General features: G+C 36.9%; 1 protein-coding gene across 12 annotated transcripts in view; it reads right to left on the minus strand.

The window, feature by feature from the left end:
* EZH2 (enhancer of zeste 2 polycomb repressive complex 2 subunit) overlaps positions 1-22,107 on the minus strand; it is a 76,753-nt gene that overhangs the window by 18,284 nt on the left and 36,362 nt on the right. For 2 of the 12 annotated variants that reach the window (XM_017502901.2, XM_017502892.2), the window contains exons 3-8: positions 21,416-21,544; positions 7,318-7,434; positions 4,110-4,230; positions 3,133-3,273; positions 959-1,061; positions 237-415 (exon numbers count right to left, since the gene is read on the minus strand). In XM_017502901.2, the coding sequence (XP_017358390.1) occupies positions 237-415; positions 959-1,061; positions 3,133-3,273; positions 4,110-4,230; positions 7,318-7,434; positions 21,416-21,544 (790 nt within the window). Of the gene's footprint in view, positions 1-236; positions 416-958; positions 1,062-3,132; positions 3,274-4,109; positions 4,231-7,317; positions 7,435-11,190; positions 11,370-21,415; positions 21,545-22,107 lie in introns of all 12 variants that reach the window. The other 10 variants (XM_017502903.2, XM_017502897.2, XM_017502895.2 and 7 more) reach the window with 9 other exon arrangements.

The raw sequence follows: 22,107 nt of genomic DNA on the forward strand, positions 1-22,107 counted from the left end.
GGGGGGAAATTGCTGACCTGAATTCTGTATTAGTGGAAAATAGTAGTCCAAACGAAATACATGCAAAAGATTTCAGAGCAATCCTCAAGCAACAAAGTAAAAATAATAATACTCAGATCTAAATATATTTTTCAAATACAAAGTTAAACAATAAATTCTAGTTGTAATAAATGATAGCACTCTCCAAGCTGCTATAAAACATAATTCCACAACAAAGATAGAAAATGAAAACGTACAATAATTGCACTTACGATGTAGGAAGCAGTCATATTTAAAACATCGCCTACAGAAAAGCGTATGAAAGGAGTGTAAGCTTTGCTCTCTCTGAACAGATTTAGCGTTTGGTCCATCTATGTTGGGGGTACATTCAGGAGGAAGTGCGCCTGGGAGCTGCTGTTCGGTGAGTTCTTTATATCTAACATTAACCAAGAAAAATTTAAGTAAACATGAAACAAAAATCACTTTTTTGAAAACAAGTTTCTAAAGGTTTCCATGTGTTACTTTTGATATTTATCTTGCCTGAAGCACAACGGAATGCCTCTAACCTACAACAATCTTTATTTAAAGAGCCAACTAAACATTATGCATGGTGTTATCAAGATCAAATTCGTTGATATATTCAAATATATCATTGAAAAGGATATATTAGTTTTAATTAAACACCAACTGTACTAAAATTTCTACCGGTATCCAGAGAATTTTCCTGTAAATGTACTACTGTAAATTATGTGTATATGGGTTTACATGTCTATATAAGTTATACACATGTATTTATTCTATCTACATAAATATTTTGTAATGTAGAGTACCACAGGTATATATGTTGCTTCAAGTATCTTGCAAACATTGTCAACACAGTGTAGTGGCTCATCCACTACACTGATTCCATTTGTAATAAACCAAAATGGTGAGTTACATACCATACAGGGCAAGATTGCCTCAAAGGAACAAATCTTACTTTTCCTTTAGTTCTTCTGCTGTGCCCTTATCTGGAAACATTGAGGAAATGGCTTCAAAAATTTTATCAGAAGGAAATTTCCGAGGTGGGCGACTTTCTTTATCTAAACAGGAGCATACAAAAGAAAAAAAAAAAGGAAATAAACAAGTTTTCGGTCTTTGATTTTCTCCACCCAAGTATGTCTCTATAACAAAGCTGATTTTCGAAGAAATTATCAACTTTGTATTTTCCTTACTTCTCACATATTTTACATGTGTCTGTGGAATGCCAGTCAGTCAAAAACAAAATTCAAATACAAATATGAAAAGCTTTAAGAGCACTGTCAAGCAGAAAACTTTCTAGGTTCTACTCCCAGCTCCGCTACTAACTGATTTTGTAACCAAGAGTGATCACTTTACCTTTTGAGTCTGTTTACTCATCTGTAAAATGAAGGAGCTGAACTAGATGATCACTAAGGTGCCTTTTTAAATTCTTTTTCTGAAATATGCTTCTTGGAAATTGCTATTTCCAGCCGGGCAAGGTCACTTGTACCTGTAATCCCAGGACTTTGGGAGACCAAGGCAGGTGGATCACAAGGTCAGAAGTTCGAGACCAGCCTGACCAACATGGTGAAACTCTGTCTCTACTAAAAACACAAAAAATTAGCCAGGCATGGTGGCAAACACCTGTAATCCCAGCTACTCGGGATAGTTCAAGCAGGAAAATTACTTGAACCCAGGAGGCAGAGATTGCGATGAGTGGAGATCTCACCATTGCACTCCATCCTGAGCAACAGAGCAAGACTGTCTCCAAAAAAAAAACTGATATTTCCCGGCCAGGCACGGTGGCTCATGCCTGTAATCCCAGCACTTTGGTAGGCTAAGGCAGACGGATCACGAGGTCAAGACATCGAGCCCATCCTGGCCAAATGGTGAAACCCCATCTCTACTAAAAAAAAACAAAAATTAGCTGGGCGTGGTGGTGTGCGCCTGTAGTCCCAGCTACTTGGGAGGCTGAGGCATGAGAATCGATTGAACCACGGAGGCGGAGGTTGCAGTGAGCCGAGATCCGCCACTGCACTCCAGCCTAGCAACAGAGCGAGATTCCGTATTTAAAAAAAAAAAAAAAATTGCTATTTCCCTCACCAAATTCTTCTTTGCTGCCTTAACATAAGCTTTGCCACGTAGAGAACAGCAACTGTTGGCTCTGTTTCTTCCTAATAGTGTAATCTTGTAAGTTACTTAACCTCTCTGAATCTATCCCCTCAAATATAAAATGGATCTAATAAAAACATCCATCTCATGAAGCCACTATGAGGATTAAGTGAGCTGGTGCATATGAACCTGATTAGTATACAACTTATATATAGTGAATATCATATATATATTAAAACAATGCCCAGTGAAGCACACACAAAATTATGTTCCTTCCTAGCCAAAGGAAACAAAGATACTAAACTGAAAATAATGTTGCAAGTAATATGCTTTTTTTTTTTCCGTTTGCTTTTTTTGTTTTGAGACAGAGTCTCGTTCTGTCACCAGGCTGGAGTGCAGTGGCGCAATCTCAGCTCACTGCAAACTCTGCCTCCTGGGTTCAAGCGATTCTCCTGCCTCAGCCTCCCGAGTAGCTGGGACTACAGGCGAGCGCCACCACACCCAGCTAATTTTTGTATTTTTAGTAGAGACAGGGTTTCACTATGCTGGCCAGGATGGTCTCGATCTCTTGACCTCATAGTGATCCACCCGCCTCGGCCTCCCAAAGTTGCTAGGATTACAGGTGTGGGCCACCACACCCAGCCTTCTTTTTCTTTTTTAAAGCAGGGTCTCACTCTATTGCCCAGCCAGATTGTACAGTGGCACAGTCACAGCTCAATGCAGCCTATACCTCCTGGGTTCAGGCAATCTCCCTGCCTCATTTTTTTATTTTTTAGTAGAGATGAGGGTCTTGCTATATTGCCCAGGCTGGTCTTGAACTCCTGGGTTCAAGCTATCTGCCTACCTTGGCCTCCCAAAATGCTAGGATTACACTGTTAGCCACCCTGATCGGCCATAATATGCAATTTTGATTATACTGCTATCAATGTAATATTTAACAAAGAAAAAAAGAAAAGAGAAACTAAGCCCTACTTCTACTCTTTCTTCTGTTTTCAAAACAAAGCTGTATTGGCTACACAGAATCCTAATCATTAGGCATACCATCTCGGTGATCTTCCAGATCTTTCTGCTTTTCTTCTCTATCTTCAGGATCATCTCCATCATCATCATCGTCATCATCATTATACTGACCAAGGGCATTCACCAACTCCACAAATATTTCATCATTTATAAACCCACATTCTGAAATTCATCAAATGTCAGAATCACACAGGAGGAGTAGTAATGACAAAAGTTTATGGATCTTTTTTCAACTTTGGACATAACAGGCATAGCCTAGTCACTAGCACTAAAACATTATTACTGAAATGAGGGGAGGAAAATGTAAGATTTTCAAGACTAGCCTGAGACAAAGTTAGGAAGCAGAATTATCTTTAATACCTGCTGTTTTCTGTGGAATAGCTCCTCCCCAAAGGTTTCTACTATAAAACTGAATCCTCTAGCAACTGATTGTGGCTTTAGCCTCCTACCATCCTTTAACTGATCACTTCAGACCCTGCTTTCTACTAGATAATGACAATGGATGATGATATTACAAATATTACCCTTTCAGACACTTTAACACGGCCTCCTGGACATAAAAAAAAAAAAAAAAAAAACTGAACCTATGACTCTAATGATTGAAGTTGAAGTACTATAGTTCCTAGAGGAGAGGTATTTTTGAGCAGTAGGGGCTGGCAGAGCCCCCATATGCCACATAAGCAGAGCCCCAATCCTAACTAATTTTACTATTAAAGAATCTTAAAATCTACATATGCTCAATTTCTATTTAATTTACATGTTATTGCTATTATAATTTATGTTATAACCAACCATGTGTAATTATCAGGTAGCAAACATGATCCTCCTAACTAATTTTCCCAAAAATAGGGAAAATACTGAAAATTTTAGGCCTGGGCCCAGGTCAGTCTCTTACAGTTCAGTGCAAAACTTAATACTAAAATTTTTCTCAAGCCCTATGCTTAATAAACAAAAGTATCCATGTTAGCCCCTTTTCCCAAGAGAAGCATATGGCTCACCTCTATCCCCATGTACTTTTCCATCATAATTTTTTATTAGTTCTTCAATGAAAGTACCATCCTGGTCTAACACTTCATCTCCCATATAAGGAATGTTATGTAAAACAGTTTCATCTTCCACCTAAGAGAAAAAAAAAATATTTAAAAAGCAGCTTTATTCTAAGTATCAAATGTGAAATAGCTAAAATACAACCTTTTTTTCATATGAAGATGTCTTCACCCAGTTCTTCAGATTTAAAATACTAGTCAGAGAGCAAACTCTAAAAGCTACCAAAGAATAATAGCATAGAATAAAAGCAAGGAATAAGCGTATCTGCAAAAACTGCTGACAGAAAAAGAATGTAATTCAAGAAAAAATACTGTCCTTAATCTGTCATCAATCATTAAAACTTACCATTATTTTACATACCTCTAACAAAGAAAAAGATGCTCTAGATTATGAAAAGACATCATCAGTTCATTTTCCTGTTTCATTTTTTATTGAGATGAGCATCTCACTATCCTGCCCAGGCTGGTCCCAAAGTGCTGGGATTACAGGTGTCTGGCACCATAAGCCACCATGCCCAGCTATCATCAGTGTTAAGGCACACTCTTATTTCATAAGTCAATACAGGGAGGGAAGTGGTCTTAATGAAATATAGTGTATCAAGATCAACTGTAAAAACCCATACCAAAAAACTGTCGTTAAGACTCCCACATTCCACTTGATGATCCAGTTATTAAGATATCCATTAATTCATAAATAGTTTAAGGTAAAAAGAAAAAAAAATTTAAGATATCCAATATAATAAAATTCTAGGGACATAAGAGTATTGATGGTCCATTAAAGTTTATGCCCAAAGGATATGTGCTTATATGTAAAATAAGAACATTCTACAAAAACATATTTCAATATTTCGATGAATGAGATTATTATCAAAGTTGACAGTGCTAGTAAAGATGATAGATGAGTTTATATCAAGCTTTGGAAGACAACAAAGAAAGAAGAGCCAATCAAAGAAAAGTTAAGAGAATGGAGTACTTAAGATTTCAAGGTAAAGAAAGCTGACATCCATGGGAGGAAGAGGATTTTCAACGAAGAATAAAAAGGACAGTAATTATAGATAAAGACTGCACAGTTCTGAAGTACATGTTTAAAGAGACCAATTCCAAGTGAAGACAAGTCTAAGTCTTAAGAGGCCTTTGAAAAAGCTGCTAAAAACAGAATTTTAGAAAGATAGTTCTGATCAGCAGAATGGACTGGCTGAGACTGACTGGGAGTACACAGCTGCTCTTTAAAAGGTGAGATGGTATAGGCTCGGCCCACCACTGTGGCCATGGCCCACAGGGAATAATACGCTGGGAAAGGCCACACACACTAGCAGCAAGCAGGAAGTATGGACAAAAATCTCAAATAATCCCTAGGTAACAAATTTAGGACAACTGGAGAGTTCATAAAAATAAAAGGACCTTAGACAAGGAAAAGAATAATTGGGATAAAAGGGGCATATAATTAAAATGTAGATTTTAGTGTATTCATATATTCAAATTCAAGATTATGTACACACTAGAGGCCTGTTTTCATCACATTTCACTTGCACTAATCCCTTTTTTTTTTTTTTTTTTTTTTTTNTTGAGATGGAGTTTCATTCTTGTTGCCCAGGCTGGAGCCCAATGGCACGATCTCAGTTCACTGCAACCTCCACCTCCCAGGTTCAAGCAATTCTCCTGCCTCAGCCTCCTGAGTGGCTGGGATTACAGGCATGTGCCACCACACCTGGCTAATTTTTTGTATTTTTAGTAGAGATGGGGTTTCACCACGTTGGCCAGGCTGGAAAACACCTGACCTCAGGTGATCCACTCACCTTGGCCTCCCAAAGTGCTAGGATTACAGCACTAATCCCATTTAAACTAGGAGTTGATTTCTTTATATCTAAGCCAAAATTAAGTGACACTTAGCTATTTTGTCTTCCCAATTATATCCACATCATCCTGCTCTCCAAAACATATCCTAGTTATAATAAAGATTATGTGCCTAATCTGCTTTTGTCAGCAAAATCAGACAGGGTCTGGTTCTGTCACCGACACTGGGCCAGCAAAATCCATGGATGATTCACAAATTATATTTATTGATAAACTTAAATACCATATTCTAGAATTTCAGTCTGTGAAAACGTGCAACCTCCCTTAAGGTCTTGCAATGTAATTCTCAAACTACACTCAAATTTACACAATTATGGAAGAGTAATTGAAGTTGATACTCTACTGTACAAAGTATAAAACTTACTAAAAATATTGGAAATATCTATTTTTTTAATCTAATAAGCAATCTCCTAAAGCAGGTTCACCAAGGACTTCCATAAACATTTTATTAGCCTTCCCACTTTATATATCAATTAAGCAATAACACTATGTATTTTTTATTTAGCAATACAAGTCAAGAACACATGCTTCAGTTTCTCCTTAGCATTTTATTACAAAAGCTACTGGGTCAGAGTTAGCTATGGAAATATGTTTAAGTTTGTGTTTTATAAGCCCTATGAATATTACATAATGTATATTATCACAATAAAATGCTACCTAAAATTATTTTAAATAGTAAGTTCTCAATTAACAAAAACTCAGAGACTGAGATTATAGGACACTGGCTTTTTTAAGGATAAGAACTATAAGCTTCTTTTTTTTTTTTTTTTTTTTTTTCCTGAGATAGGTCTGACTGTCACCCAGGCTGGAGTGCAGTGGCACAATATCAGCTCACTACAATCTCCGCCTCCCTGAAGCCATCCTTCCACCTCAGCCTCCTAAATAGTTTAGAGCTACTGACATTCGCCACTACACCTAGCTAATTCTTCTTCTTTTTTAAGAGACAGTTTCGCCATATTGTCCAAGCAGATCTCCAATTCCTGAACTCAAGTGATCTGTCTGCCTCAGCCTCCCAAAGTGCTGGGATTATAGGCATGAGTCACAATGCCCAGCCCATCTTCTAAGTATTTTTAATCCTAGGTATGGTTACTGCTTAACATTTTTCCTTTGGAGAGTATAAAGAGTAATACTGCAAAGGCCTTAAAAAAAACTATATTAATCCATTTTTTAATTACTTTGTATTATTATGTTAGCTTTTAAAAATTTATACTGTCTTGATTGATTCACCTTGACAATAAAATTATCTATGCTTTTTTATTTCAAATAAGTTATTATCAAACAAGCAGAAGATGTCTTATTTACATACCATAAAATTCTGCTGTAGGGGAGACCAAGAATACATTATGGGTACTGAAGCAACTGCATTCAGAGTCTTTAATGGGATGACTTGTGTTGGAAAATCCAAGTCACTGGTCACCGAACACTAAAACAGAAAAAATAAAATTGACTCTTAAGAATATAAGGACAACCTTAAGCTGTAGTCATCATATTGTAAAGAGATGCTGCCTACCTATTTAATTTTGAAAAAAAAAAAAAAAAAAAAAATGTCCTTACCTAGGATAGTTACATTCATAGAAACCAAATAGGATTCTCTTTTCCCTCTTTTACTTAGGGTGAAAAATTCTTCAAATTTTGCAAATTTTCAAAACCTCCAACCCTTCCCATACTTACCAATATCAGTAAGAATCAAAAACTGTACTTATGTGAGCTTCAGCAATCTGATTATCTGCTCCATGCTTTCACTATACATTTCCTATCTCATCCTTCATGTCTCTTACATTCCAACCACATAGAATAGTGATATACACCAAATAAGCCACTTCAATCTTACTTAACAAGAATAAGAAAACTTGTTAGCTTAATCTTCCTTATCTTTATCTTCCTTTTTAAAAATCCAAGTGTTAACTGCTGATATTATCAGATGACATATAAATATTAAGGGTAATGGATTTGAGTTTCAAACACAACGAAGTAAATGCAAATGTATTCTGTAAAACTGTAATCTCTGAATTAGTAATATTAGCTAATATGACTAAGTAATTTCTATGTGCTCGGCTATTTTAAACACATTACATGTCTTATATTTAATCCTCATAACACTGTAAGATGGGTTACTGTTCTTAGCCCCCATTTTATAGGTGAGAAAACTATGGTAATGAAAGGTTAAGTAAGTTGCCCAAGATTGCACATGGTTATAGGGCTAGGATTTAAAACCCCAAAGTCTGACTCTGAAGCCCCTGCTCTTACTACTCCTTATATTGCCATGATACCATATTTTTAAAATGTGTCACTGCACGTAGTCCCTTGAAATACCATATTTCATACAATCTAAAATGATAGCGATTTCAAGGCACACCATTACCTTCTGTTTCACTAAGAAAAAAAATGTTGCCAACTAAACAAAGATACGTGTTCTTATCACAGTGATTCTAAGATGCATGTTAGTTTCAGATGTTAAAATATGAAAAATTTTGCATCTTTGATTCTCTGAAATATGGTAAAAATCTGTGCCCGAATAACCACACCACTTTCCACCCTGTCTACGAATCCATGATTTCTTAAAGAGTACCACTGCCCAAGTGTAAGTCCTCCAGAGCCTTCTCCAAAATATCCTAGACATACATTCATAATTCACAATCAATGAAAATAGAGCAAAAAAGAAGTGTAATAAAATGAAACCAAAAATCATATATATATATATATATATATATATATATATACACATATATATACACACATACATATTAAAGGTTTAAATTTTTTATTTAAAATGTCTTAAAAATAGCAGAGGTAGGTGTGGTGAAATTCGGAGTAGAAATCTGGCATACGGGCCACACCTGACCCTCAGCATTGGGTTGCATCAGGCCAGTGGGATAATCTCTTAATCATCACAGTCACTGCAGCACAAAATAATTCCTTCCTTAGTGGAAGTGAAGGTTTAAGGATACAGTAGTTAGGAAGAACTGTGACAGTGATTCATCCATTAACTTGCTTTCCAAAAAGGCAAAGATAAAGATAATACTAATAAGGCTCGTAACTCCAGTAAATAAGATGGTGTGAACAGTTTACTAACACTCCACAACCTGCAATCTTTCCCCTTCCTGTTAGTTAGCCTCTAATACAATCCTTCATCCATCCATCCAATAATCCAATTTAAAAAGCAGTTAACATTTATTGAGCACGTACTATGTTGCAGGCACTGTGCTAAGTGCTTATATACATTATCTTAATTATTCCTCATTACAACCTTATGTAGTTTTTGCATCAAAACTTCACAAATGAGGACACTGAGGTTCAGAGAAGTTATATAACTTGTCTAGTTAGAAAGGAAGCAAATTACAAAACCAGGATTAAAACCTGGATTTAAAGTCTGACTACAACACCCATGATCTTAATCACTGCACTGTAGTTCTTGCCCTTGCAGTGCTCAAGGGGTAAAATAACAACTACAGCCATGCAGTATTTACTATATAAAACAGAGGCATGGCCAAGCACAGCGGCTCAAGCCTATAGTCTCACCACTTTGGCAGGCCAAGACAGGCAGATCACTTAAGCCCAGAAGTTCAAGACCAGCCTGGGCAACATGGGGAAACCCTGTCTCTACTAAAAACACAAAAAACTTAACTGGGCAAGGTGGCACGTGCCTGTAGTCCCAGCTACTTGAGGGGCTGAGGTGAGAGGATCACTTGAGCCCAGGAGGCAAAGGCTGCAGTGAGCCGTGATCCGCACCACTGCATTCCAGCCTGGGCGACAGGAGTGAGACCCTGCCTCAAAAGAAATAAAAAACAAAAATGAAAAAATAAAAGAGACATATGAGACAATGTAATAGGAGTATCTCCTCCAACAACAACTTATTACTACTGCCAAGTTTTCTTTCCTTCTTTCTACTTAACTGGGTAAATTTGGGGGTGGAGGTGGTTATAATTATGAAATACAAGTATCAAATACTATCCAGTGACTTCAAGTACAAAACAATTTTCATTTCTTAAAAAGTTTCTGATTTTTTTTTTTTACATTTGGTGGCAATAAATTAATTCTGTGGCTTCTGAAGGAAGAGGTGCTTTTAAAACTTAAGGGAGAGTGGGCTGCCTCTCCAATTCTGACTTATTCACCTGCTTTAACTCCTAACTCTCAAAGTCACACATAAGGTTAGAGAGTGAATATTCCTTTCAACTACGAGAAAGAAGGAGCACTGGCTTTGCTTCATTTATGGCTGCTCTGGTGATACACCAAATACTCCGCAAATCCTGAATGAAGTCAGCTGATTTTTCCCATTAACAGAAAGAACTTATCAAAGCACAGAAAATATTAAAGCACAGGCTGTAGCACTAAGTACTACTTCTAATCCCATACCTCTGTCATACCCCAGTATCCCATCGCCTCAGTTCTGAGTCACGCAAGAGTCACTAAGACAAAGGAAATAAGCTCTCTGAGGGCAAAAGCAGCTAAGCCAAGTGTGGCTTCGCCTCTGTCTTGAAACAGTACTCAGCACAGTGTCTCAAAAAAAAAAAAAAAAAAAAAAGTAGGCACTCAAAAAATGTTTCTGGAATGAACAGACTACATTTACTGATTTTCTCTAACGGAGACTTCAATTTCTGTTGAAAGCTAAGAGATCACCTATTTAGAAAACTAACAGTCTATCCCCACCTCATTATATTTCTAGTATCTCTAGAAACCTATCCCATTCTTTAACTATAAACTGTAACTAATAACCATATTCCTTTCATTTATGAAATAATATTCAAATGCAAAAGCATTTGTTGGTGAAAACAACTGTGGGATTCTTATTTATCGACTTACAGAAAAATTACTCAAAAATCCCAGTTACTTACCAGCAACTTAGTTTTCTTTGAAAATGTATCATCCTTGACAGTTTACATAATTAAATCTCATGTCACTCAGAGTAGTGAAAAGAATTTTGACCTCATGGGTCTCCACATTTCACCTGATCAGAGCATGTGTCTTGGACTCAGTAACTAACTAGGAGACCGTTAACAACAAATTAAATTCTCTAAGTCTAGTTCCAATTTGAGGATTACACAAGGAAGTTAGAGATGATTCAACATCAATGGTTTAAAAAAAAGAAAAAAACTAGTTTCGTTACCAAGGATGCTACATTTTCAGAGAAACACAGCTTACTGGTAAGTAACCAGGTTCCTCTGAGGATGGATAGACTTACATCAACCAGCTGGTACAATAGGCGACTGTGTGGCTGGACCACTGGGAGCTGGAGAGGGAAGTCAAGCCAAAAATAGTAGTTGTAGGAGTACACAACCAAACTGAGACTCTTTGCAGAAGGCTGGTTCCAAGTAAAAACTGTGTTATGGAAAATCGTAGAGGGAAGAGCAGGTGAATGGCCTGCAGGGAAGGGAAAGAAATTAACACACCCTACTATGTGCCAGGCACTGTGCTAGAGACTTTACCAAAGTTAACTTCTTTAAATTTCACAGCTACCCTGTGAGGTAGGTATGACTCCCGATTTTATAGCAGGACATCCCAAGGACAACAGCTATGGCTGTCCTGCCTCTGAATAATCTTTAACATGAGAAGGGCTAAGTCCAAATTCCATAAAGTAGGGAAAAAATACAATCAATTAGCCAAGCAAAAAATATTCCTGGATACTGGTTGCTCCATTTATTTCATGCCAGAGACACAGTGAACTGTTGACATTGTCTAACATCCTGTAGCCTTTCCATATGACAACAGCGAGGAAGGTGCAGGAAGGTCGGCACTCCAGGAGAGGAAGAGTCAGAAGAAAGCATCAGTTGCCACCAAGTCTGGAGAAAAGCTGGGAGTGATTTCTGAAACTATCCTATATTCTTCAGGATTTGAGGAAAGAAAAGATAACACGCCCAAGTTTTAAATTAGCTAGCCCTTCTGGTGAAAATGACAGTGTATATAATTTAAGTTCAGGCTACTTTTATGCAAAGGAAGTACTGAAGAAAAGCTGCAATGAGATAAATAGCAAATTTGGATAAAGTTAAGAGAAGCTCAATAATAGAAGTGAATTCATAACCAGGTTTAGAAGGCAAAATAGAAGGGTGACTGAAGAAGACATACTTGAAAAGAAATGATTTGCTCAAACAGAAGAGAGGCATAAATAAAAATGGAAGAAAAAAACCCTGTTAAGATATTGACACAGATGTATTTAATGAACCCAACTAATCAAGGGTGTTGGAGTTAAGGAATAAAAGAGTACTTCTTATCAGATTGTAAATTATTTCAGTTTGTGTCATTAAATATTTGTTACAGATTCATTCCTGGTTGTGTGAAGAACCTCTACCCTACAGCACAAGAGTATTTGCTTCACTTTTATCCTGAAAGTAACAGTTTCTACATCCTGAGGGGAGGGGGAGGATACATAGCATTTAATACAGAACATAGGCCATTTGGAATACAATTTCAGGAAGTTTAGACCCTTTGTTTTTTTTGTTTTTTTTTTTGAGGCGGAGTCTTACTCCGATGCCAGGCTGGAGTGCAGTGGTGCAATCTTAGCTCACTGCAACCTCCACCTCCTGGGTCCAAGTGATTCTCCTGCCTCAGCCTCCAGAATAGCTGGGACTACACCACGCTCAGCTAATATTTCTATTTTTCATAGAGACAGGGTTTCACCATGTCCTGACCTCATGATCCACCCACCTCAGCCTCTTAAAGTGCCAGGATTACAGGGGTGAGCCAACGCACCCGGCCCTAGACCCCCTTTTTTTGAGACAGGGTCTAGCTCTGCTGCCACGGCTAGAGTGCAGTGGAGCAATCATGGCTCACTGAAGTATTTTTAATAGAGATAGAATCTCACTATGTTGCCCAGGCTCGGAGGAAATTTAGATCCTTAAAGCTCTTCCTTGCATCCTACCTTCAGAAGCTGGGCCCCGAATGAAAGGAATCGCAAATATGCAAGCCTAGTTAATCCTAGGTTAAAGCCCTGCAGGACTGTTAAGGTAAATCATTCCCTCATTATCTGCAGCTTTGCAAAAACTCCAGTTTTGCTAAATACTGGAGATCAGAAACAATAATAATCACAGGACATAAGAACTCAAAAAAGCACATGAAGCAGGTAACAAGAGTGATGTTCGTCCATCACATGTAAACGCACATTTCTAGTTCACTAACAGTCCTGTGAGTAGAAAATAGAATAATCTCTGTCACTGGGGAGGGGAAAGGAACAGAGTATTATGTAAATCTATAGTTTCTATAGGCCATGGAAGTAAAATTGTTTTGAAGCCTTGCTTAAATTGGTGGATCTGGGTTTAATACTATAAAAAGTAGAAGAGGTTCGAGTTAAAGTGAGCAGGCAAGGCCAGGCATGGTGGCTTAGGCCTGTAATCCCAGCACTTTGGGAGACCAAGGTGGGTGAATCACTTGAGGTCAGGTGTTCAAGACCAGCCTGGCCAACATGGTGAAACCCTATCTCTACTAAATATACAAAAATTAGCCAAGTATGGTGGTGCATGCCTGTAATCCCAGCTACTCCGGAGGCTGAGGCACAAGAACAGCTCGAACCTGGGAGGCAGAGGTTGAGCTGAGCCAAGATGACACCGCTGCACTCCAACATGGGTAACAGAGCGAGAGTCTGTCAAATTAAAAAAGAAAGAAAGTGGGTAAGATGACATAGGCTGTGGTCTCTGAAGGGAAACACTCCAGGTCTTGCTGGAGTGGTAGAACTGTCCAGGGAACCACCAACTAAGAAGGCTGATTCTGCTGATCTTCGAAAACGGGTTGACAAGAGTGCCCCTCACTATTCATTAATTACTCAGTAAAGAGTGTTGAAACAACCAGGAAACTAAAAAGAACAAAATTAAAACCAAATCCCCTACTCATTCTTTACACCAAAGGAAATTCCTGATTGGTTAAATAATATTAGAATATAAAAATGAAACAAGAAAACTAAAAGAAGAGAACTAAAGATGTGTTGATAATTTATAATCTTGAAGTGAAGAAAGATTTTGGAGCCTTTCAGAAACACAAAAATTAAAAGAACCATATAACCAAAATATACTAGAAATAACATTAAAATCATTAAAATGCAGGGAAAATCTGTAAAACATATGACAATAAAACTAATATTTATTTACTTATTTTTGGAGACAGCGTCTCGCTCTGTCATCCAGGCTGGAGTGCAGTGGCGTGATTTCAGCTCACTACAACCTCCACCTCCCAGGGTTAAAGGGATTTTCCTGCCTCAGCCTCCCAAGTAGCTGGGACTACAGGCATGTACCACCATGCCCAGCTAAATTTTTTGTATTTTTAGTAAAGACAGGCTTTCACCATGTTGGTCAGGCTGGTGTAAAATTTCTGACCTCAAATGGTCTGCCCGCCTCAGCCTCTCAAAATGCTGGGATTACAGGTGTGAACCATTGTACCCAGCCAAAAACTAGTATTTATAATATACCAAAAGTCCTTATGAATCATAAGAAAAAGCCCAACTTAATTTTAAAAGATCCAATACTATACAGTCAATTCATTAAAAGAAACAAAAAAACAAAAAACAAAACAAACAAACAAACAGCAATTGACATTTAACTTCACAAAATAATTAAGACAAATATAACAAATCCTTACTTTATCTATTGGACTGAAGATTAAGATTGATAATATTTTGTGTTGAGAATATAGGTAAACGGACATTCCATAAACAGCTTCTGGGAATGTAATGTAAAACTTCTGAGGGTGCATTTGGTAATATCTGTTCAATTTTTAAATATGCATATCATTTTGATCTATTAATTCTATTTCTAGGAACGTATACAGAATCATTCAAAAGATGCAAAGATCTATATGAAGTTCACTGCAGCACTGATTGCAAAAGCAAAAATTTTAAAACTAAATGTTCATCAGTTAAGAACGGGGCAATAAGTTATGGTTTATCCATAATGTCAAACACTACACATTTTTAAAAAGAATGAAAATTTGGACAGAGGTTGTAAAATGATGGCCCAAAATGCCAGGGATGTATTATCTGGCCAGTAATTTTTTTTTTTTTTTTTTTTTTTTTTGAGACGGAGTTTCACTCTTGTTACCCAGGCTGGAGTGCAATGGCGTGATCTCAGCTCACCGCAACCTCCGCCTCCTGGGTTCAGGCAATTCTCCTGCCTCAGCCTCCTGAGTAGCTGGGATTACAGGCATGGACCACTATGCCCAGCTAATGTTTTTTGTGCTTTTAGTAGAGACGGGGTTTCACCGTGTTGACCAGGATGGTCTCGATCTCTTGACCTCGTGATCCACCCGCCTCGGCCTCCCAAAGTGCTGGGATTACAGGCGTGAGCCACCGCGCCCGGCCCTGCCCAATAATTTTTAAAAATAAAATACCTATTAACAACCTGCTAGTATATATAGAAAATGAACTCTGAAAGAATAAAAAGCCAGAGCAGTTGGACTACGGAAACTTTTCCAGGGACTTTTGCTTTCTGTTTTATCTTCTGCTGTGTTATCTAAATTTTTATAATAATCATTTTACAATGATCTGTTCAGTGCAGAGAAAAAGATAAAACTTTTAAACTAGTTTCATTAACCCAACAGGTAGTCACATTAGCTAGTATAAAACTGCCTTGTCAAGGTAGCTTGCGAAATCTGCCCAACCTTCCCAAAATGTTATGTAAGTGATATTCTTTTATAAAATCTACTAAGAGAAGGTAAGACAGAATCCTAAGGAGTAAATTTAAGTCAATCCATATTATAAAGCTAAATTATGACAAAAGTCCTGGGTCTAATGCAATTTTCTTGTTTCTTCAGAGGATAAAACAATTTCTAACATTCCAGATTAAGCAACCATTTTTGTTCATTTGGATTTGTTGTTTTATTTTTAAATAGTTATCAGAATTTGGTTTTGCATTTGGGAAAGATACATGATCTCTGTAACAACAATAATTTGTAAAACACAAACTATATACACAACATTCCAGGAGGAAAACAACAAACGAAAAGCAGCTTCTGCTAGTTTTATTAGTTGCCTAAATATGACTTTTTAAAATTCACTTTTTAAACTGAAGATAATCAAATTTAAAATATAAAAATAATAAATTATATATATTTAACATACGACAACACTATAAACTCAAATATCACAAATGACCTTTCTTTTTTTTTAATCTAACCCTTTGGAAAAAGCATAAAATGGGGGGGGGGTGGGGTGGGTAGTATAGAGGGGGAAAAAAAACTCTCATATGATCATCTAAGAACTGTTACATCTATTTCAGCCTAAATAAAGCCAGAAATAAAGTAAAGACTGCATAGATTTAAAAGTTACACAAGTGGGAAGGACCAACAGTTAACCTAAGAAGACTCAGCTCTCCAGGTAAATACCAAAAGACTTAAAGAGAGGCAAGGAACCACAGAAAGCAACTCAGAGATCACTACCTTGAGACAGTAAGAATGAGTGCATATGTTCAGACTAAGAGTTAAGACAGAAACTTGGAGAGCCATTCACTTAATTCAAAGACATGAGAAAAATGACCAGCTTTCTGCCGTATCTGCTCAAAAGATTCATGAGAATCTAAACCTATAGGTCCTACAATCCTGAAATGTATAAAGAAACCATCTTACTATACTCAAAGAATGTATCTGAGGAAAGTACACTAAATTATACATGAAATACACTAGGATATAATTTTTTCTTTGTAAATAGTAACTAAATTTTCATTTACAATTAACTGAGGGAACTTCATTACTAAGTCAATAAAAAATGCAATCAAGTGTTTACATGTAAACCAGGTATTTTCCTTTTCCTTCAACAAAAATATTAAGTCCAAAATGCCAACGTACAAAAGGATTTACATATTATTTTGACAGAAGCTTCTCCAAAAAAAAAAAAAAAATCTGCTAATATCAAATGCTAAGCAATGAACTTACAATCATTTCAAATATTACTACGAAGAGCAAATCTGTAAATATTTAAAAATTCAAAAGTTTTAAAATTCTTCATACGAGGACCATGATGCCCTTCTGATGCTGCATCTATTTTAGACATTCTGAAGCCCCAAGAATAAATATACATCAATTATCTCTTCATTAAATAAAGACACAGAACTCTTACAGGAACATTATATTCTCCTGGAAATCTAGAACTGCATATTGGCAGGATGGATTATATTACTAATCATACCATTTACCCAGAAGACACGCATTATCTAAGCAAACCTCTCTTTCAGTCATAACACATATAGATAGGAAGGAGAAATGTCTTGTGATTGGGGCCCGGCACAGTGGCTCACACCTGTAATCCCAGCACTTTGGGAGGCCGCAGTGGGTGAATCACAAGGTCAGGAATTCAAGACCAGCCTGCCAAGATGGTAAAACCTCGTCTCTACTAAAAATACAAAAATTAGCCGGGCAGAGAATTGCTTGAACCCAGGAGGCGGAGGTTGCAGCAGTGAGCCGAGATTGCACCACTGCACCATTCCAGCCTGGGCAACAGAGCAAGACTCTGTCTCAAAAAAAAAAAAGAAAAAGAAAAGAAACAAACAAACAAATATGCTTCAATAAACTCAAGGATTCAAGACACTAAAAAAAAAAAAAAAAAGAAATGTCTTGTGATTATCAGCAAGAAATGGGCAGATGTACGAAAAAGCAATACATAAGTGAGAATCTCAAAAGTAACTTTTTCTCTCTTAAACCAGTTTCTTCGTTAAAACTCGAAAAAGAGACAAACTCAAAAATACAACTACTGATATGAAGACCTACAGAACATAGTTTTTATTAGCTGACAAGACAAAGTGATGAAAGTCACCTAGAAACAATTTACTGATGAACAGCGACATATTATGGAAATAAAACGTACATCCCTCAACCTATATGTATTCATTAATGACATTTTGAAGCTGGCAGCTTCTTTAAAAGACTAACTTAAGAATAAAAGAAACTTAAAACATATATAGTCACTGTCTTCAAGAAGTCAGAAGTAATTTTTTTACAGTAAACACATTCTGGGGCTGGGTAAAGTGGCTCATGCCTGTAATCCCAGTATTTTAGGAGGCTGAGGTGGGAGGATCATGAGGTCAGGAGTTCGAGACCAGCCTGGCCAACATGGTGAAACCCCATCTCTACTAAAAATACAAAAATTAGCCGGGCATGGTGGCGGATGCCTGTAATACCAGCTACTCAGGAGGCTGAGGCAAGAGAATCGCTTGAAACTGGAAGGCGGAGGTTGCAGTGAGCTGAGATCATGCCAATGCACTCCAGCCTGGGCGAAAGAGCAAAACTCCGTCTCTAAATAAATAAAAAACGTGAACACATTCTGTATTACAATTCTATGAACAATACTGCTTAGGTTCTGTAATCTCAATAACAAAAAGAGTTACCCCAAACTATCTTAAAAACACATTAACAGATGGGTACGGTGGCTCACATCTATAATCTCAGCACTTTGGGAGGCCAAGGCAGGTGGATTGCTTGCGCCCAGGAGTTTGAGACCAGCCTGGGCAACACGGCGAGACCCCGTCTCTACAAAAAAATACAAAAAATTAGCCCGGTGTGGTGGCGTGTGACTGTAGTCCCAGGTACCCAGGAGGCTGAGGTGGGAGGACCGCCTGAGCCCGGGAGGTCAAGGCTGCAGAGAGCTGTGATTATACCACCGCACTCCAGCCTAGGCAACAGAGTAAGGCCCTGTCACAAAAACGAAACGAAACAAAACCACACACAGTAAGAAAACAATATACTAGAGATGTGGTCTCTGGGTTCAAATGCAGAGCTCTCTGACCTGACATCAGCATCTAAAGCACTCACTTCATTAGATCAGACAGTAAACGCTTGTCATTCTTTACCAAAATAACTTGGAGAAAATCAGTCATTTTCAAACCGAACATATCCACGTCTACAACTACAAACAGGAGTGTAAGTTTAAGACCTGACAAAAGAACTAAAAATTGTCAATGATTTGTCATGCTACAGAGGATTTAAACGGAAGACACCAGCACTTACATACAATTAGCTTATAAAAAAAGCAAGGAGTTAATTAAAACAATGCTATAATGGTACTTCAAATGTTGAATGCTATAGACTTTACATGTCTGAATCAATACCGCAGTGTGAAATTCTGCCAAGCCTACCACTAGGAAAGTCTTTGCCAAACAAGACTCACTTTTATTTTCTCCTCCTGCATGACCTACTTCAGACGAGAATCTTTCAAGCATATAAAAGAAATTAATATGTAAATGAAAATGCTTAAACCAAAGAAAAAAATAAACAGGGATATATTCTCATCTGAAAAGTCAGGAGGTTGGACCATGAGACCACTAAAGTCCTTTTTAGCCCTAAAACTATGATTTATTGTGATAACACCAAGAAGCTTATCACAAACTATATAGAACTTCGGCTTCTAAAAGTCAGTGATGATGGTTTGAAAAGGGGGGAAGGGGAAATAAAAGATGAATAATTTGAAGCAGGATCAGCTACCAACACTGGCGCCAAAAACAACTAATGACCTTAATCAGGTCAGAGTTCTATACAACAAAAACTGAATTCCTAAGGCTGGGGATTATTTTCCTCCTTTCCCTCCAATATTTTGTGAAAATGTTTATTCTCAATCTGTGTGTGTGTGGGGGGGGGGTGATACTGTGGAAGTACTAAGTTTAGAAAATAATTTTTTTTTACTAAAATGCTGATTTCGTCTCACAATGTTTCACATAAACTCAAAAAAATTAGGTATCATTATATTCAATGACATGTCTCCATTTTACAAAATTAAAAGAAAATTTCAATTAGTAAACATCCACTTGAACAAACAATAGTCTTAAATTTAATGCCAAATATTATACATGCAACTCAAGTTGAATGTAAATAATGTACTTCACTAATCCTTCATGTGTCTGAGCAAAGTGCATTCCTCTGGGCCCACATCAGATCATTAGAGAGGGCAAACTGACTTAACTCTTCTAAGCTCAGTTTCCTTGCCTGGATTTTTTTTTAAAAAGGGTATAATATTCCTTCCTTACCATGAAAATTCAATGAGGTAATGTGTACAAAGTACCTAGCACAGTGACATAATTCATTATTGCTGTTAACTCTTGCTATAAGCCTAAGTTAGGCTTTCAGAAGCATTTTGAGATTCATAATGGTGGCAAAAATAAGTATTCAACATAAATCTACCTAATTTCTCCAAATTTCTAAGATTTATTCCTCCAGGGAGAAAATGTGGTTTTTCCTTCACTTCAACATTTCTAAAAGGTCACCAGATAAAACTTTCAAGACAACTAAAACCCCCATCCTCATTTCCTTTAAGAACATTCAAATGGGCATAGAAAAAAATCCCTTTCCCCCAAGCCACTAACCTCTAACATCTAGGCTCTAGCCTGTACCAAATGAGGAGGAAAGGGTCAGTGTATAATAAATATTTATACAATTATAAGTCAGAGCTTTACAGAGGTGTCACCTAACAAAATGCATAAATGACTAAGAATCATTCCATACGTCACCATCGAGACCACCAGAATATCACTGAATTCATCATCAGGATTATGGCTGTTGCTACTGGGATTATCACTGACAAGTCTTTGAAGCCAGTATGTCACATAATTTCCAAAAGGCCTCATAGAATAGCAAATTGTTGCTTGCTACAATAATGTTATATTCAAAATGACCACTCATTGAAAAATTACTTTAAAACAAATTCCATTGTTTAGGTGTCCCATATTTAGACATTCAGATAAACAATCTACTACACAGTGTAATTTTAATTCGAAATCACCCTCTCCCTTTTTGCTTCAACTCCCCTTTAAAAATCCTATGCCATATCTTTCTATACAACACAGGCACTTAAACAAAAATGCCTAAGCTATTTAGGCTTTGCCATTTTCTTCTCATCTTGCTGCAAGCATGTTTTAATGGGATATTTAATTATAGATTCTACCATAGATTTACTGCCTTTCTTTGAAAATAGGAAACTCTTAAAGTAATTAAGAGCTACCTTGTTCAGAAAATACTATAGAAATAGAAATTCTAATCTCTCAACAAGAAATTTTTAAATTCTTATAAGGAGGCTTACCCTTTGAACAACATATATAATAAAAAGCTTTCTGGTCCATGAATATGAAAACATTTCTTACCACACGACTAATTCAAATTGGCATTAAAACAGTGAGTCAGAAAACCTTGTTCTAAATAGTGCTCTGATGAGAACATTAAAGAGTATTTGATTTAAAAGTTTTTTTTTTTTTTTTTTTTTAATATCAACAGTCTTACAAAATCTGGCATCTACCTACTTCAAGGTATATTCCAAACAATTAGAACTCTGTTATAGGAATAGCTAGTAGTGGGCTCTATAGCAGCCATTAACAGTTGCAAAGTAAAAAGAAATAGCAATAAAAAAATGGACACCCTGAGGTCAATGATTTCCTCCCAATAACCAAACAAATGTTCCAATAGCAAAAACCAAAAGGTGATGATAATTACTACAACATGTTATGTTAACCAACCTCCCTAGTCCCGCGCAATGAGCTCACAGAAGTCAGGATGTGCACAGGCTGTATCCTTCGCTGTTTCCATTCTTGGTTTAAGATTTCCGTTCTTTCCAAAATTTTCTGACGATTGGAACTAAACATACTCTTTAAAAAAAAAAATGAAGGAGAGGAGAGGAAAAATTGTTCATTGTTAGAAAATGTGTAACACCTCTAAAGCAGGTTAAAAATCTAGTGTTTTCTCAATATCAAGAACATTTTCTCAGGTGCATGTGGATTTTACACTATAGTTTTCCACATTCAAATAATACAAAAACACCACGCCTATCATTTTATTGCAAGTTGTTAAGGAACAGGAAATCATTTCCATCCTTTCTTTGTTGACTCTGTGTGTGTGTGTGTGTGTGTGTGTGTGTGTGTGTGTGTGTGTGTGTATTTTTTTAATCACAACGACTTTAAAAATATAAAACCACGAAATACATCCCTTTATATTTAGTCCTTCAGTCTGCACATGCAAATAAAAGTACACTAAACAACTGATTAATGTGCATACTGTAACGTTAAGACAGATCAAGAACCTAAGCTTCCAAGTATTCGTTTATCTTACTGTAAATACAAACTTGGCTAGAAATATATTATTTCAAATAAAAACTTATTGAACTTGGGGGAAAAATGAACCTATCCTTAATTGTATATTCATTTTCACAAAA

The sequence above is a fragment of the Cebus imitator genome, unplaced genomic scaffold, assembly GCF_001604975.1.
Source record: "Cebus imitator isolate Cc_AM_T3 unplaced genomic scaffold, Cebus_imitator-1.0 Scaffold304, whole genome shotgun sequence".
NCBI classification, from domain to species: domain Eukaryota; kingdom Metazoa; phylum Chordata; class Mammalia; order Primates; family Cebidae; genus Cebus; species Cebus imitator.